This window comes from Callithrix jacchus, chromosome 8 (assembly GCF_049354715.1).
Source record: "Callithrix jacchus isolate 240 chromosome 8, calJac240_pri, whole genome shotgun sequence".
Lineage (NCBI taxonomy): Eukaryota > Metazoa > Chordata > Mammalia > Primates > Cebidae > Callithrix > Callithrix jacchus.
Window position 1 is genome coordinate 24,268,624 of NC_133509.1, and position 19,509 is coordinate 24,288,132.

Sequence of the window (19,509 nt, forward strand, 5' to 3'; positions counted from 1 at the left end):
ATATAGCAGAACTCACCCCTCTCCCCTGAGGGCATGAATCTATTCATGAGAGATCTGTTCCCATGCCCCAAACACCTCCCATTAGGCCTCTACCTCTAACATTGACGATTGTTTCACATTTTGATCACATATTTCTTTTTTTTTTTTTTTTCTTGAGATGGAGTCTAGCTCTGTCCCCAGGCTGGAGTGCAGTGGCACAATCTTGGCTCACTGCAACCTCCGCCTCCCGGGTTCAAGCAGTTCTCCTGCCTCAGCCTCCTGAGTAACTGGGACTACTGGTGAGCGCCACCATGCCCAGCAAATTTTTGTATTTTTAGTGAAGACGGGGTTTCACCATGTTGTCTGGGATGATCTCGATCTCTTGACCTCATGAGCCACCTGCCTCAGCCTCCCAAAGGCTGGAATTACAGGCATGAGCCACCGCACCCAGCTAGATCACATATTTCATCATGTGCTTTGAGAGGACAGACAGCTAAACCATAGCAGTCTATATGTCTATCCTTATGCCAATATTGCACTGTTTTGATTACTGTGCTTTTTAGTAATCTTTGAAATGGGAGCGGTGAGTCCTCCAACTTCTTTATCCCTGTCCCCACCAAACATGATGTAGCAACATAGTGTACCCTGCAATTCCATGCGAATTGAGGTTTGGTTTTTCATATCTGCAAAAAAGCCCATTAGCATTTTGTTATGGATTACATATCTTTATATCCCTTTGATTAGTATTACCATCTTAACAATATTAGTCTTCCAGTTTATGAATGTGGACTTTCCTCATTGATTTGTCTTCTTTAATTTCTTTCAGCATTGTTTTGTTTTCATTATACAAGTATTTCACTGCTTTGTTTAGATTTATTCCTAAATATTCTTTTGGATGTGATTATAAATGCTATTGTTATCTTAATTTCATTTTTGATTATTTATTGGCAGTGTACAGACATACAGTCAATCTTTATATATTGATCTTACGTCTTGTAGTCTTGTTTGAACTCCTTCATTAGTTTTAATAGCTTTTTAGTGAATTCTTTAGGATTTCTCATAAACAAGGTCGCATAATCTGCAAATATAGTTTGTTTTGCTTTTGCTTTCCAGTTGGTTGTCTTTGATTTCTTTCTCTTGTTTAATGCTCTGGCTAGAACCTATAGTGTGTTGTTGAATAGAAGTGGTGAGAGTGCACCTCCGTATGTTATTCTTGATATTCCTAGATAGATTTAATCTCTCATCAAGTATGGTGTTAAATGTAGAGTTTTCATGTACAGTTGATCCTTGGCATCTGTGGGTTCTGCATTTGCAGATTCAACCACCTGCAGATCGATCAGCAGGTGGTCGAATCCGTGAATGCAGAGGGTCAACTGTAAGGGACTTCATCATCTGTTGACTTTGATATCCGTGGTAAATCCTGGAATCAATCCCCCATGGATACTGAGGGACAACTATATGTTCTTTATCAGGTCAAGGAAGTTCATTTTTATTCATTTTTTGTAGAGCGTTTTTATTATTAAGGGATATTGGATTTGTCAAATGCTTTTTCTCAGTCTATCGCTGTTAAAGTGTATTTTTTTGTCCTTGTTCTGTTGATCTGGTATATTATATTAATTGAATCTTAGATATTTTGTATATTTGTCCAATTTGGTTATTTGTTTAAATTTCAAGGGTAAATTTCATCCTGGTACTTATGGCTGGAAGTGGAACTTCTGATCTGTGTATTATTATTATTTTTATTTTTGAGGGACAGTCTAAAGGTATATTATTGATGATCATAGAGGCAGTATTCAAATCCAATTCTTTCTGGTTCCCAAGGCTCTGATTCTACCACTGTACTTACTGCTTTAGTTTTCTTATTTTGTGATAATTTATAATATGACTTAGGTACATTTTGACTTGTCTAATTGCTTAATATACTTACTTTCAATATGATTTTATTAAACCAAAGTGACTCTTACAAGCACATTAACCTAATTATTTATCACAGTTTAAATAATTTCCATAGAGATGGATGGTCAACTCCTGGGTATCTTTACACGAGAATATCAGCTACCATTTGTAATTACTTTAATTCTTTTTCTTAAAATTTCAACTTTTATTTTAGATACAGGGGGTTTATGTGCAGGTTTGTTACATGGATATATTGCACCCAAGTAATGAGCATAGTACTCAATAGGCAGGGTTTTCTTTTTCTTTTTTTGAGATAAAGTCTTGCTTTGTCGCACAGGCTGAAGTGTGGTGGCGCGATCTCAGATCACTGATAGGGCTGCCTCCCGGGTTCAAGCGTGTCTCCCACCTCAGCCTCCTGAGTTGCTCAGACTACAGGCATGTGCCACCACACCCGGCTAATTTTTTAAATTTCAGTAGCAGCGAGGTTTCATCATTTTGGCCAGACTGGTCTCAAACTCCTGACCTCAGGGGATCCACTGCCTCAGACTCCCAAATTGCTGGGATTACTGGTTGCTAGGTAATTTTTAACTCTCTCTCCCTTCCCCGTCCACCTCTAGTAGTCTGCAGTATCTATTGTTCCTCTGATTATGTCCATGTGTGCTCATTGTTTAGCTCCCACTTATAAATGAGACAGTTGTCTTTTGGTTTACTGGTCCTGCATTGATTCACTTAAGATTATGGCCTTGAGTTCCATCCATGTTGCTGCAAAGGACACAATTTCATTCTTTTTTTTGGCTGCATAGTGTGTTCCTTGGTGTATATGTACCACATTTTTTTAATCCAGTCTATTGATGGGCTCCTGGGTTGATCCACGTCTTTGCTATTGTGAATAGCATGGCAATGAACATGCAACTGCACCTGTCTTTTTCGTATAATGATCTGTCTTCTGTTGGGAATATCCCTAGTAAATGGAATTGCTGGGTCAAATGGTAGTTGTGTTGAAAATTCTTTGAGAAATTGCCACACTGCTTTCCACAATGGCTGAACTAATTTACATTCCCACCAACAGTGTATAAGCATTCCCTTTTCTCTGTAGCCTTATGAGCATCTATGATTTTTTGACTTTTTAAATACAAATCAAAACTAACATACACACAAAAAAACAAAAAAGAATTTGTATTTAAAAAGTCAAAAACCAACAGCATCTATTGTTTCTCTGATGCTTAGTGATGTTGAGAATTTTTTCATGTTGGACGCTCGTATGTCTTTTGAGAAATGTCAATTCTTGTCTTTTGCTCATTTTAAAAAATGAGTTTTTTTTTTTTCTTGTCGATTTAAGTTTCTTATAGATCCTAGGTATTAGACTTTTGTTAGATGCATTGTTTGCAAATATTTTCTCTCATTCTCTAGGTTGTCTGTTTACTCTGTTGATAGTTTCTTTGGCTGTGCAGAAGATCTTTAGCTTAATTAGGTCCCACTTGTCAGTTTTTGTTTTTATTGCAATTACTTTTGGAGACATAGCCAAAAATGCCTTGCCAAGGCAGATGTCAAGAAGGGTATTTCCTAGGTTTTCTTCTAGGATTTTTTTTTTTTTTTTTTTGAGACGAAGTTTCACTCTTGTTAACCAGGCTGGAGTGCAATGGCACAATCTCGGCTCACCGCAACCTCCGTCTCCTGGGTTCAAGCAATTCTCCTGCCTCAGCCTCCTGAGTAGCTGGGACTATAGGCGTGTGCCACCATGCCCAGCTAATTTTTTTATTTTTAGTAGAGATGGGTTTTCACCATGTTGACCAGGATGGTCTTGATCTCTTGACCTCGTGATCCACCAGTCTCGGCCTCCCAAAGTGCTGGGATTATAGGCGTGAGCCACCGTGCCCGGCCTCTAGGATTTTTATACTTTGAGGCCTTACATATAAGTCTTTAATCCATCTCGAGTCAATTTTTGTATGTAGTTGAAAGTAAGGGTCTAGTTTTGTTGTTCTGCATAGAGTTTGCCAGTTATCCTAGTGCCATTTATTGAAGGAGTCCTTTTCCTATTGCTTGTTTTTGATGGTCTTTTCGAAGATCAGATGGTTGTAGGTGTGCAGCTTTATTTCTGAGTTTTCTGTTCTGTTCCATTGGCTTGTGTGTCTGTTTTGTACCAGTGCCATGCTGTCTTGGTTACTGTAGCCTTGTAGCATAGTTCGAAGTTGTGTGATGCTTCAAGCTTTTTTCCTTTTGTTTAGGATTGCTTTGGCTATTGGGGCTCTTTTTTGGTTCCATACGAATTTTGGAATAGTTTTTTCTAATTTTGTGAAGAATGCCATTGGTAGTTTGATAGGAATAGCATTGAATCTGTAAATTGCTTATGGCCATTTTAATGATCCGAATTCTTATAATCCATGCTCATGGGATGGCTTTCTGTTTGTGTGTCATCTCTGATTTTTTTCAGCAGTGTTTTGTCATTCTCATTGTTGAGTTCTTTCACCTCCTTGGTTAGCTATATTTTCCTAGGTATTCCATTTTCTTTGGCTATTTTATTTTTATTTTTTATTATACTTTAAGTTCTGGAGTACATGTGCCGATTGTGCAGGATTGTTACATAGGTATACACATGCCATGGTGCTTTGCTGCATCAATTCCCCCATCATCTACATTAGGTATTTCTCCTAATGTTATTGCTCCCCAATTCCCCACTCCCTGCTAACCCTCCCCTAGCTCTCTCACCCTCCAACAGGTCCCAGTGTGTGATGTTCCTCTCCCTGTGTCCAAGTGTTCTCATTGTTCAACACCCACTTATGAGTGAGAATATGTGGTGTTTAGTTTTCTGTTCTTGTGTCAGTTTGCTGAGAATGATGGTTTCCAGCTTCATCCATGTCCCTGTAAAGGACATGAACTCATCTTTTTTATGGCTGCATAGTATTCCATGGTATGTATGTGCCACATTTTCTTTATCCAGTCTATCATTGATGGGCATTTGGGTTGGTTCCAAGTCTTTGCTATTGCAAATAGTGCTGCAGTGAGCATACATGTGCATGTTTCTTTATAATAGAATGATTTTATGATACCAACATCATCCTGATATGAAAACCTGGCAGAAACACAACTAAAAAAGAAAATTTCAGACCAATATCCACGATGAATATTGATGGGAAAATCTTCAATAAAATAGTGGCAAACCAAATCCAACACCACATCGAAAAGCTTATTCATCGTGATCAAGTTGCCTTCATCCCAGGGATGCAAGGCTGGTTCAACATATGCAAATCTATAAACATAATCCATCACATAAACATAATCCGTGACAAAAACCACATGATTATCTCAATAAATGCAGAGAAGGCCTTTGGCAGAACTCAACAGCCCTTTATGCTAAACTCTGAATAGACTAGGTATCAATGGAATGTATCTCTAAATAATAAAAGCTATTTATGACAAACCGACAGCCAATATCATACTGAATGGGCAAAGACTGGAAGCATTCCTATTAAAAACTGGCACAAGACAAGGGTGCCCTCTCTCACCACTCCTATTTAGCATAATATTGGAAGTTCTGGCCAGAGCAATCAGGCAAGAAAAAGAAATAAAGGGTATTCAGTTAAAAAAAGAGGAAGTCAAATTGTCTTCTCTATTTGCAGATGACATGATTGTATATTTAAAAGATCCCATCATCTCAGCCCAAAATCTCCTTATGCTGATAAGCAACTTCAGCAAAGTCTAGGTACAAAATCAATGTGCAAAAAAGTCAAGCATTCCTATACACCAATAACAGACAAACAGCCTAATCATGAGAGAACTCCCATTCACAATTGCTCCAAAAAGAATAAAATACCTAGGAATACAACTAACAAAGGACATGGAGGACCTCTTCAAGGAGAACTACAAACCACTGCTCAAGGAAATAAGAGAGGACACAAACAGATGGAAAAACATTCCATGCTTAAGGTTAGGAAGAATCAGTATTATAAAAATGGCCATACTGCCCAGAGTAATTTATAGATTCAGTGCTATCCCCATGAAGCTACCATTGACCTTCACCAAACTGGGAAAACCACCTTAAACTTCACATGGAACCAAAAAAAGTGACCACATAGCCAAGACAATCCTAAACAAAAAGAACAAAGCTGGAGTCATTATGCTACCTGACTTCAAACTATCCTACAAGGCTACAGTAATCAAAACAGCATGGTACTGGTACCAAATCAGAGATATAGACCAATGGAACAGAACAGAGGCCTTGGAAGTAACGCCACACATCTACAACCATCTGATATTTGACAAACTTGACAAAAACAAGCGAAGAGGAAAGGATTCCCTGTTTAATAAATGGTGTTGGGAAAACTGGCTAGCCATGTGCAGAAAGCTGAAACTGGACCCATTCCTTACACCTTATACAAAAATCAACTCCAGATGAATTAAAGATTTAAACATAAGACCTAATTCTGTAAAAACCCTGGAAGAAAACCTGGGCAATACTGTTTAGGACGTAGGCATAGACAAAGACTTCATGACTAAAACACCAGAAACAATGGCAACAAAAGTCAAAATAGACAAATGGGATCTAATTAAACTTAAGAGCTTTTGCACAGCAAAAGAAAGTATCATTAAAGTGAACTGGCAACCAACAGAATAGGAAAAAATTTTTGCAATCTACCCATCTGACAAAGGGCTAATATCCAGAATCTACAAAGAACTTAAACAAATTTACAAGAAAAAACAACCCCATCAAAAAGTAGGCGAAGGATGTGAATGGACACTTTTCAAAAGAAGACATTTATGCAGCCAGCAAACATGAAAAAATGCTCATCATCACTGGTCATTAGAGAAATGCAAATCAAAACCACATTGAGATACCATCTCACGCCAGTTAGAATGGCGATTATTAAAAAATCTGGAGACAACAGATGCTAGAGAGGATGTGGAGAAATAGGAACACTTTTACAGTGTTGTTGGAAGACGGTGTGGTGATTTTCAAGGATCTAGAAATAGCAATACCATTTGACCCAGCAATCCCATTACTGGGTATATACCCAAAGGATCTTTGGCTATTTTAAATGGGATTGTGTTCTTGATTTGACTCTTTGCCTGGGCATTATTGCTGTAGAGAAGTGCTATTATTTTTGTACATTAATTTTTGTATCCTCAAACCTTCCCCAAATAGTTTATTAGTTCCAGTAGCCTTTTGACAGAATAATTTAAGTTAATCAAGAGTCTGTAACTAAAATTCTTGCTAATATGAGAGATACTGTTTTAAAACCTTGCTACCACTTGCTCCCCTATTGGTGGTCTTAATTGTCACTGTTTTTAGTTCAATAAACTGTGAAATCCTGTCTGGACATGTATTCCATTTCTACAAAGAAAACAAACACTGTATTTGTTTCCTTATTCAAAAGTATTTTTATTATCATAGTGAAGACTGAAGTCTCTTGAGTTAGGTAAACTTGAATTTGGGTTCTGACTCTACCTCTTAGTAGCTGAATGGCCTTAGGTATTATTTTACCTCTCTAAGCCTATTTATTCATCTTTAAAATGGGAATAATTTTACCTACATCTCAATTACTGTAAGTATTAAGTTAGATTATGCATGTTGTGAAGCAGTTAATGTCATCTTTGGTATAAAATAAGCACTAGTAAAATACTAGAATTATAGAAGATGAAATCTACTAATTTTTTTCTTAAGTCTCTCCTGTAGTTCTGTTGTTCTGTTACTAATCAAAAAGTACTAATAATCCAGTGATTTTTTTCCCTGATTTAAAAAATATTTAAATTTTACTGGAAATGTGCTTTCCTTGAGACATGTACCAAATATATTCATTTTAGTCCTGTTACGTACTCAAGATGATCTTTTCCATGTATGCTTTTTATGAGTCCTTGAGGTAAATTAATGGTCATTTCTCATCCTTTAGTTATTTCTTAGGTAGATAGATGGTTGAAAATAAATTAGCTATAGTTCTTTAAGGGCTTTGAAGGAGACTCTTCTACCAGATAACTGTGAAACAAGCACTGACCTTGCCAGGATAGAGGCCACCCAGGCTCCTGAAGCACCTCAGAAGATTTCCAAGACAGTCCCAAGTTTTGACTCCCTCTATCCAGTGACAAATCCGATTACTTCCTCTAGGAAACTGGAAGAAATGGATTCCGAAGAGCAGTTCTCTTCCTTTAGTTGTGAAGATCAGAAGGAGGTCTGTGCCGTGTCACAGGACAGTAGTTCAAATGCTGCTCCAGGCAAGGGCTCAGGAGATCTTACTACCTCGAGAACGCCTTGTTTTTCATCTCCAAATGTGATCTCCTTTAGTCCAGAGCAGACAGGTCGGGCCCTGGGTGATCAGGGCAATGTTACAGGCCAAGGGAAGAAGCTTTTTGGCTCTGGGAATGTGGCTGCAACTCTTCAGCACCCCAGGCCTACAGACATGATGCCCCTGCCTGCTGAGATCCCTCCAGTTTTTCCCAGTGGGAAGTCAGGACCAAGCACAAACTCCGTGTCTGGTGGGGTACAGACTTGCAGGGAAGACTGGACTCCAAAGCCACAATCTGCCTCTGTTGGCAGCATCAAGAATGAGAAGACTTTTGTGGGGGGTCCTCTTAAGGCAAATGCCGAGAACCGAAAAGCTACTGGGCATAGTCCTCTGGAACTGCTGGGTCACTTACAAGGGATGCCCTTTGTCATGGACTTGCCCTTCTGGAAATTACTCCAGGAGCCAGAGAAGGGGCTCAGTGAGCCTCTGGAGCCTTCTCTGCCCTCCCAACTCAGCATCAAGCAGGCATTTTATGGGAAGCTTTCTAAACTCCAACTGAGTTCCACGAGCTTTAATTATTCCTCTAGCTCTCCTACCTTTCCCAAAGGCCTTGCTGGAAGTGTGGTGCAGCTGAGCCACAAAGCAAACTTTGGTGCAAGCCACAGTGCATCACTTTCCTTGCAAATGTTCACTGACAGCAGCACGGTGGAAAGCATCTTGCTCCAGTGTGCGTGCAGCCTGAAAGCCATGATCATGTGCCAAGGCTGTGGTGCGTTGTCATGATGACTGTATTGGACCCTCAAAGCTCTGTGTGTTGTGCCTTGTGGTGAGATAATAAATTATGGCCATGGGAAACATTGTCTATTTAGTGTGTGTATTTTGATAATGATTGATCTTAAATCAGTATACAGAATACCGTTGATACAATACTCTTTTTAGGCGGGAGCACTCTTGCCTTTCCCCCAAATTTATAGTGCTCTGTGTCACTTGTCGACCCCTCTGGTCTTGCTGGAGGGATTTTCTGGGTATAACCCATTGGGCTGCCCAAAGCCAGCCAGCCTGAGCTCTCCTGCAGACAGAGCCTGATGTGGCAGGGAGCAGGGTCGGGGCGGTGGGAGGTGCTGCCTGACTCCCAGAGGGACTTGAAACTGAAGCAAGAAGGTTGCATTCTCTACCAAGGGAATTAACCTACCTGAACTAAGTAGACATTCCAGTCTTCCACTGTCCCCTCCCTGCCATCTTTTCTTCTGCTACTTGGTTGGGGGAGTTGTTGGTCTCAAAGAAGCCAGCACAGGGTTAAAGTAATTCTCATCATTGCCCACCAGGGGGCTGGAGCACCGGCTGACCTTAGGGTCACAGTTGAGTCATTTGCCAGTTGATGGAGCAAGTTTGACGTTAGTTCTGTTGCTGAAGCAAATTTGGGACTTTTCTGTCTTGGTGCAATCCACTAGCCCACAGGATCATTTGGAACCTTGAATAGCTCTGCTTGGACAATGGGGTTGGGGAATAGGGTTGTCTTTCCTATGAAAATGCCATCTGTAGACCTGGCGAGTCAGCTGTCCAGACGGTTGCAGGTGAATTCCTATGCTTGACATCTTCCCTGTCACTTTGGACCCTTTGGGAGTGGGCATCTCCACGCACTTGTGTATGTGAAAGTCATTTTACATTTCAAAGCACAGTTTGTGTTTCTTATTTTTATATTTTTAACTCTTTATTCTTGGATGTATAAAGTGAACTTTTTGGCTTCTGTAAGTATGCTCTATGCACCTCTAATGTTTTATCATGTATTTATATGTTGTACACAGTACTGGCCGATTTTGTAAATGGATGTATTGTACAGAGAACATGAATGTCTCTTCCTAATTTTACATCTTCAGCATCATTGCATTAAAGTGGTGTAATTTGCTTCTCTACACCTGTTGTCAGAGCCACTGAGTGCTGTGCTGCTCGACGTGAGGGTGAAATACTTGACTTGTGACCTGCCAGGTTGCCTGATGCCCTGTCGGGTCACCAGGTGAATCTGCTGCAGCCTGCAGAGCCACAGTCAGCCTGTCCACACGCCACTGAGCAAACGCATCTTGCTTCTCACACCTCTCCTCCTCCTACAGCCTTTAATGGCTGCTCGCTGCCATATGCGACAAATCACCACCACCAGTGTTAAGAGCTTCTGGATTCATGGGTGAGTTCCCTGGGCAGCTCCCAGGAAGGCCTTCCAGATCTGGCTCCAGGGTCACCACCTGTCACAGCAGTGCCTGGGACCATGCTCTCCTGGGACCGTGAGGCTCCTTTTGACGTACTTTTGACATTAGGCAGGTTTGGGAACAAACAAAGCCATGCCTGCTCCTGCCTCTCTCCCAACATGTTCCTAGCAAGTAGATGCCCCTGCATGTGTCTTCTCTTGCCTTGTTCCCTGCCTTATTTCTTGTATTTTCGACTTATTACAGAATTGAGGATCCTTGCTTAATTTAGGACAAGGATAAAATCTTTATGACTTCAAGTCTAATTTTATCTGAAAGTTTTTTTTTCTCATTTAATCTGATGTGGCATTTTCATCATCTGAAGCATGAGTGACAAGTTGCCAATGATGTGATTTAGAATGCAGTATTGGCCAAGTCCAAGTTGTCAACTTAAGCATCTGTTTACCGAAGGACGGGAACAGGGGCCTAAGCACGTCCAGTCCTCTTCCCTCTGCTGGAACCTTTGGGGACACTCAGGGTACACAGTTTGACACTGATCTGGGGCTACCCAGAGAAAGCACTGATCTGGGGCTACCCAGAGAAACCACTGCTTTTGTATGTCTGTTGTGGTATTGGAACAATAAACCCATACAACCTGCAAAAAAAAAAAAAGAAAGAAAAAGAAAAGAAATTAGCTAGTATTCAGTTGATAGTGATTAATATTGGAGACAGAGTTATTCAGAACCTGATTTTATATTCGATCATAGTCCATTATTTAGTAGTATGATATTGACTTTCAGTTTCTTAATGGTCTCATTGACTCATTTTCACTTGCAACATGTCTAGTAATAATTGTTGTTTATTTTTATTTTTGAGGAAGACACCTTTTCTTATTCCTTCTGCTGTGGGTTCTGTTTATGTCTTTCTTGCTGCTCTTGGAATTGCTTTTTTTTTTTTCAATCAGTTATTTTCTTGTACCTGCTCCTTTGCTGTCTTCTTCTAGATAAATAGATTACCGGTTTTGTACTTTTAAAATCCCCAAATTTCTGAGAAATAATTGTCTGAGCTTGCTTCTACTATCTCATCACCCATGTCTTCTTTAATTCCTTATATCATTTTCCCCTTTCTGCTATTATATTTGCCTTTGAGAATATTACTCTGTTTTCACTAAGTTAAAAAGATTTTTCTGAATCACTTCATATGAACACCATCAGGCCCCTTTTTCTAGAATACTTTCTTCTGCACTGTCTTGATTTTCCCTCTACTCTCTAACCAATCCTTTACTCTCTTTCCTTCTTTCTTTTGTTGGTTAAATGTAAATGCAAAATGAAGTTTCACCTCACTTACTCTTTTTTAGTATCACAGTTACTACCACTCCTTCAATTGTCTTCTCTGCAGTGATTTCTAAATCTGAATCTTTAGCTCTACCTTCAGCTGAGCTCCCGACTCAATTTCCTGTTGTTCGGTGCTTGTATCCAGTGGAACTCATCAGCTCATCATCGCCTTCATTCCATACCAAGTGCTTTATACTGAAGTCCATATTTCAGATGATGATGATAATAACTAGTCACCTATTAACCTAGATTTGAAAAACTTGTATTCATTTACTTCATTTCATTGTTCTTCTTAATCTCTTTTTTATTATGTTTTGTGTAATCAGGAAGATACTTTTTTCTGACATTTTCTTTGGAGTCCCATGTATACATTCACCTGCAGTACTATAACTCTGAAGGCACCTGTGTGTTTTCCGTTGCAACTGCCATCAGGTTATTTTTATCTCCCTCCTAAATATTTACAGTTGATATTCTTCCCTTTTGTTTCTCCTCCTTCCAAATTTATCTTTCTGGAGGGCATTATTGTAATACCTCTCAGTCCAGAAATCTTCAGGGACTTTTCATGTTCTTCAAGCTTAAATATAAATCCATTACTCTAGATTTCTTTAATATTATTTTGTATTTAAAATAGTGACCATATTTTTATTTTAAAAGTGATTAATTTTTATTTTGAAGACTTTAAGCAATATGTACACCCACCTAGCCAACCAGATCAGCTGAATTAACCCTGGGATCAATGGGGTAACAGATTTTGCAGCCAGATTGCCCTCACATCCAAGTTACTAATTATGAATGAGCAAATAATGTGGTTTCTTGAGATGGAATCTTCCTGGTGAAGATACTGTGAACATTGTTGAAATAAATTATTTAGAATATTCTATAAAATCAACTGATAAAGCAGTAGCAGGTTTTGAGAGCATTGACTCCAATTTTGAAAGAAGCTCTACTACGGGTAAAATGCTATCAAACAGCATCACATGCTACAGAGAAATCTTTGAGGAAAGGAAGAGTCCATTAATGTGGCAAACTTCATTGTTGTCTAGAAATTGCCACAGCCACTGCAGCCTTCAGCAGCCACCATGCTGATTAGTCAGTAGCCATCAACATCAAGGTAAGACTCTCCTCCAGAAAAAAAGATTGTAACTTGCTAACGGCTTAGACGTTCATTAGCATTTTTTAGAAAAATTGTTTTAGAATTAAGATGTGTACAGTATTTAGACATAATGCTGTTGCACAATTAATAGGCCATAGTATTGTATAAAAATAACTTTTGTATGCACTGGGACATTTGATAATTTGTGTGACTTCCTTTATTGTGATACTCAGTTTATTGTGGTGGGCTGGAACCAAACTTGTAATATCTTTGAGGTATGCCTGTACATGTTCAGTACAAACACAATCACCCATTAAAAAATTTTTTTTGATCTGTGGTTGGTTGAATCTATGGATGCAGAGCCCCATGGATATGGAGGGCTGCCTATATAGGTATTGTTCGTGATTTCAGGCATCCACTGCGGGTCTTGGAATGTATTCCCTGTGGATTAGGAGGGACTACTGTATGTTGTTTTGTCATCTTTTCTTTGCTTCTTTAAATTTATGTTTTTGTCAAATTCTTCAGTGTTGTCGTTTGTCTAATGAATTTTCTGCTGTTTCTTAGGTTGTCGTTATTATTATTTTTTGAGATGGAGTCTTGCTCTGTCACCCAGGCTGGAGTGTAGTGGCACAGCCTCCACTCACTGCAACCTCTGCATCCCAAGTTAAAGCAATTCTTCTGCTTCAGCTTCCCAAGTAGCTGGGATTATAGGTGCACGCTGCTATGCCTGGCTAAGTTTTATGTTTATTTTTTTTGTATTTTAGTAAAGACGGGGTTTCACTGTGTTGCCCAGACTGGTCTCCTGGGCCAGGCTGAACTCCTGAGCTCAGGCAGTCTGCCCACATCGGCCTCCAAAGTGCTGGGATTACAGGCATGAACCTCTGCACCCTGCCAAGATTGAGTTGCTTAATCTGCTTTTGCATACTCTCTCCCTTCTGAGTTTTATTTTATTGTAAAAATTTGCTTACTGTATTAGGTCCCATTACTTTTTTTTTCATCTTGATTATGTTTAATATGTGTGCCCTGATATAGTTTGAACATATTTTCCTTGAACATATTTGTTTATCTTGTTTTTTTAATTTTTATATATTTTTTGAGACAGAGTCTCACACTGTCGCCCAGGCTGGAGTGCAATGGCACAATCTCGGCTCACTGCAACCTCTGTCTCCTGGGTTCAAGCAGTTCTCCTCCTCAGGCTGCCAAGTAGCTGGGACTACAGGTGCCCACTACCACACCCAGCTAAGTTTTATTTTTAGTAGAAATGGGGCTACAGCATCTTGGCCAGTCTGGTCTTGAACTCCTAACCTCATGAGCCACCCACCTTGGCCTCCCAAAGTCCTGGGATTACAGGTGTAGCCACAGCACCCAGCCTGTCTTGTGTTTTGAGTACTTTCAGTACATGTTGAAGGATGTTTTTGTGATTTATTCTACTTATTAAAGTGCTTATAGAAGTGATATCATGGCTTGGAGATTGGGAAAGATTAGTTGGATCTTCAGACTTGTCTGAGATTTATGAAATATCTGAACATAGGTTTTACTCCATCCAGCATGGATTTATGCAGTCTGCAGCTGTCAAAGAGAGTTGTCTGTAGTGTTCACTTCCCTACTTCACTCTACCATTTTAACTGTAGCCTACCCTCCCTCTGGCTTTCAGGAATAAGAGGTTTGATGCCACCCGATTTTTTAGCTTTATTATTAGCTATTCTTTGCTCATAAAATCTCTACTTTCTAGCAAAACTTGACTGGCAAGAATCAATATATGTGAACCCTAAGTATGCAATGTATAGTTTCGTACTTTGTACCTAATTGTCACTCATTCAATATATGTTGAAGAAAAATAATTTGTTTTTTATCTTACATTTGTCCTTTCCAGCTCATTAGAATAACGTGAGCATATCTGTTTCAATGTTTGTGTAATTCGTATAGTTGCAAATTACAGTGTTAATAAGTAGAACTTTATAAGATGGTCTCTATAAGAATTTAAAATTGTTTCTTCACTTAAAAATATTTTCAGTGGCAGACCTCTAAATCACTTCTTTCTAAGGCCTGTGGATTTTTAATACACGTTGGATAATTATCCATTTTGAGGTAAATATTGAAAGAAAAAACCCATAATTCATTTTTTTTGGTTCCACGCCTTACTACTGGTTAATGTTATTATATAAAGACTGTTGTTAGATTTCTTATTTTTGTAATGTGCCCTGGAATTAACTTCATCTGAACCTTACCTTCTTTGTTTTTTAAAGGTAAATGAAATTGCCTTTATAAATACCCTTGAAGCCCAGAACAAACGCCATGATGTTTTATCAAAATTGAAGGAATATGAACAGAGGCTGAATGAGCTACAGGAAGAGCGTCAGAGAAGACAGGAAGAAAAGCAAGCACGTGATGAAGCTGTGCAGGTAGAATTTCATTTAGCAATGTTGATTGAGCACCTGTCATATTTTAGACTTAAAGCCACTTGCTGAGGACCCAAAATAGAGTAACCTAGTGTTTGTTCCCACCAAAGGTGCATGGTTTAATATAGCACTCTAGATAAAGTCTGATTTATAAAAGAGAGTGTTCTCCTTCAGTTACGGCAGTCAGTTCTTTAATCAGTAGACTGTAGTCACAGCAGTAGAATAGTTAGCTTCAACCAGGTGAAGGACTAAATTGCTCTGGATAGGTTATTATCTATTATTTTCTAATTGAGCTGGGCAATAATATGGTCCTCTCCCAACAATGAAAACAAAGGTTGTTTTTGAATCAGTATATATGGCCTCAATGTTTTTGCCTATGATGAGGCAAATTTAGGGCAATTTTTATGCCTACGATAAGGGGCATCTGTTATTTTTTAGACGGTATCATCAGATACCATAATTCGATTTTAACCTCTACAGCAAACCCTACCTTTGCAGCCATTTTCAAGATGAGGAAAAGGTTAATGCATAAACTGTGCTGCTACTTATACTCTATTTTAGATCTCCCTCAGTAAAATGCCTTGACCATAGAGTCTTTAAAAAACCTGACATATTTTTTGAGGTAGAGAACAAATTTTGCAATATTTATATATAAATTCACACATGCTGTATTTATTGTTTATTTGTTCCTTCAGTGATCATTTCATTGAGTTACTGCAAGTCATATGTTAGGCTCAAAGATATGAAAAATATACATCTGTGTTCTCAGTGGGGAGACGTATATGTACATAAAGAAGTTTAGGAAAAATGCAGTTCTAAATGCATTGTCAGTAGCACAAAGGACAACACCTTATTTATATAGAGAGTAGAGGGAACATGAAAAAAGTCAAGAAAAGTTACTGGGTAGAGATGACATTTTTACTGAGTTTTCAAAAATGAAACATACAAGTGATAAGTTGTGGTATGGGAGGGCATTTCATGCAGAAGGAGATATGAGGAAGCAGTGTATGTAGAGTTAGGGTGCAGCAGGTCATGAAAAGCTTTGTAGGTATGTTAAAAAATTTGTGAGTATTGTATTTCATGTGTCTTGTTATCAGTGATTTTAGTGAATTAAAATATTAACATATTTTAAGTTTGTTGATCACCTTTTGCTATTTGTGGGCATTAACAGGCATTCCCATATTCACCCTGATCGCTGTTTGATTTGAGTCCAGTGTACTATTTTAATGAATGCAAAGCTGACTTCATGTTTAAAAACACAGAATGCTCCTGTTAGAGACACTAGTTTTTGCACTCCAAGAAGCAGTAAAAATTTTCATTTTTATCATTTATAAGCTATTTATTAAATTGTATTCTTAAATGAGTAAAAAAATATAATGTTTAATTTGAATCTTCTCTTTAGCATTATTTCTGTTTTTTTATAGGATAAATGCTATAAATGTCTGTAGAGAAACAGAAATACAGATAAAAATAATTATTGTTTGTAAATTTTGTGTTACTTTAATAATAATTCAGTGAGATAAATAAGACATTTTTGCCTTTATAGTAAATAATAAATTACAGTTTAATGTGAAAGAGCGTAATTAGAGTATATACAAGGTACAAAGGTACTGCAGAGGAGGGAATAATTAGCTTGATTGGTAGAAGTAGAATTTCAGGGGAGGTTCTCTAGAAAAGGTAACTTCCTAGCTATTTTTTTTGGTCGGAGACATATGAGTAATATTGTATATTTTTAAATAGACATCTTTGGTCCCTTTCTCTGCCTTTTGCAGATTTGAAATATAAGTTATCTTTCATTTAAAAATGATGACTCTCCACAGTTTGTAATATCCATTAAAACTTAAAGGAAAGCAGTTTACTTATGTAGTAAGGAATTTCCTCTACCAACCAACACTTTAAGAACTGTTTTGGCTCTTGAATTATTTTTGTTTTTAAAAGTGCTGAAATTTCCTGTGGATTTAATTTCAGTGAAAAATTTTAAACCTGTCTACATATGCTTGAGATACACTGAGATAGATAATTAGAAGAATCCACTGGTAGATAATATATGTAAGGTTAAAATTTTAAAAATGTGTAGTCATTACATGCTGTATGACATTACAGGCACTAATGCCAAGCATTCTATAAATACAGTAATAGTAAGATCCTAACTTAACAAAGAATTTCAAAGACCCTCCATCCATTTTATTCTTACTCTTTATTCTTTATTGATTAATTATAAGCTTTTTTTTTTTTTTTAACATATACTGCTTTGTTCTTTTGTCCTAATCATTTGAATTGTAGGCATAAAGAGGAGCTACAGAACCCTTTCTTAGGCTGCCTTAAACACATCCCTGGCTAGGATATGTGGGGGTCTGAGAGGTCCTTCTGTAGGCTTAAGAATTAGATTTTTAATTCCTTTCCTGTAGGTTTTAATTCTTTCCTTGTGGGCATATAGATTCATAATGCATGTTATGTTATAAAGTTGTGCTTCATTTATTAAACAGATATTTAGGAATTCCTGCCTTTTGCAAGGTGCTTTGTGGGGTACAAAGTTTCCTGTCTTTTGGGGATTTAAATTTCAGATTGGGAAATGGTAGCTGAATTTTACTAATTTTATTTGTTAGCTGTGTGGTTACCAATTCTCTTTTCAAGTTATTGAAAATGGAAATTAATAGGTTGGGTAACTTTTTACATCCAATTATCTCTTTTTGTACAGTGTTGGAGTTGGTCTTGTATCCATTAAAGCAATCAGCAAGTTGACATTATGTTTTCAAGTCTACACTTGGCTACATTGTACATACCTGAAGTAATATTTTTACGTAGTATATATCTTATAAGCTCAGTTTAGGATTTTAAAAATTCCATTTCTCAAGCCTTTAGTCTTACATTAAAATATTAAATGCAAAGTTCTGTTTTAATTATTTATAATAATAAAATATGAAATGAAAAGTTGTTTTAATTCTTTATATTTAATGCCTAAGCCTTGGTATTTTGTTATGAAGCACGAGTTTTCATATAATATGGAATTTTTTAAACGTTAGATAAATTGGACTCTTATAGTCCAATTTATTTGGAATTTTTTTGTTCACATTTTTTTAATGGAGGAAATTTACTGTGCCAGATTTGATTGTTTTTAGTCTTAAAAGTTTTGATATCTTTTTGGCTAAACAAGTTTTCATATATTATTTTTGATTAGTAATGAGACATAGCTACAACTATGTTTATGTATAGTATGCCAGATAGTAAAAGATATATTTAAATTCTAAATGCCTGCCTCCAGCATTCTGCAGTGTGCCTGTTATGCCCTCCTGAAATCAGGGCATTCCTCCCAATTCACAGTCTACCAGCTTCCTAATACCACCCATCCCCCTAAAGAAAAAGAAAGAAATAAAGATCCTTTTGGCTATTTTTAAAAGACTTTTTTTCCCTGCAGCAGATAGAGCTTGTTGTGGAGATGAAGTTAGTGTTGTGAGCTCAGTTAAGTATTAGAAATGTTCAAATCTCTCTTCTGTGTTCCCCGATCAGAAATTGTTTTGTTTTTTTTTCCTACTGTTCTTTATTGAGCCCTTACTATGGCTAAACTCTATGCTGAGAACTTACCTAGAATTAGTAATTTACATCTCAAAATCAACTGAGAGTCTCTTTAAGATGAATTGCCTTGCCCAAGGTTATATAAGTAGTAGGTACTAGAGCCTAGATCAATGTATTCCATTAATTATAGAGGAGGGGCCATCGAGAGATTGTGTGTGCTATCTGGGGAGTGGGTATGGATTCAGAGAAACATTAATAACATGAGGAATGTGTTAGTGACAAATATTTCAAGTTGAAGTTAGCTGGTTTTGATAACTTACCTTCTGGCTTGATGATGATAATGATAATGATGATGATAATTACTGAGAATTTTCTATATGCCAGGCCCTATGGTAAGTGCTTTTCTTATATTAGCTCATCTGTTCTTTATAATATCCAAAGAAATACATATTATTATTTATCTTCTAGAAAACTAAGGCACAGAGAATGTGACTAAGTAGCTCAGCATCACTGTGCTGGTGAATAATGGAGTCGGGAAACAAAACCAGGGAATCGGACACAATTTCCACTGTTATACCAACTATGCTATATTACATTACCTCTTTTTCCTTCTCACAAGCTGTCTTCACTTAATTCCATCATGAAAACTTAGTTTAGAAATAAAAACTGTTAACTGTGGTTTTTCATCATATTCAGGTATTTCTATAATCATATTTAACATACATTAACAAAAGGCTTTAGAAGTGATTAATCAGAAAATATAAAGTTCTGTATTAGGGTTCTCTAGAGGTACAGGACTAATAGGATATATGTGTAGGGTGTGTGTGTGTGTGTGTATACACTAATAGATATAAGCATAGATATAAAGGGAAGTTAATTATTTAGTATTAACTCACACAATCA

The 19,509-nt window shown here is 37.6% G+C and overlaps 1 protein-coding gene and 1 pseudogene across 51 annotated transcripts in view; both read left to right on the top strand.

The window, feature by feature from the left end:
• The window catches only part of SCAPER (S-phase cyclin A associated protein in the ER), a 550,606-nt gene that overhangs the window by 159,639 nt on the left and 371,458 nt on the right, over positions 1-19,509 (top strand). For all 50 annotated transcript variants that reach the window (XM_078333930.1, XM_078333946.1, XM_078333966.1 and 47 more), the window contains one exon: positions 14,941-15,096. In XM_078333930.1, coding sequence (XP_078190056.1) covers positions 14,941-15,096 — 156 coding nt within the window. The remainder of the gene's footprint in view (positions 1-14,940; positions 15,097-19,509) is intronic.
• On the top strand, positions 5,901-10,955 carry LOC103790415 (polycomb group protein ASXL1 pseudogene; annotated as a pseudogene). The gene has a single exon (XR_013520850.1). The product of XR_013520850.1 is annotated as a polycomb group protein ASXL1 pseudogene (transcript).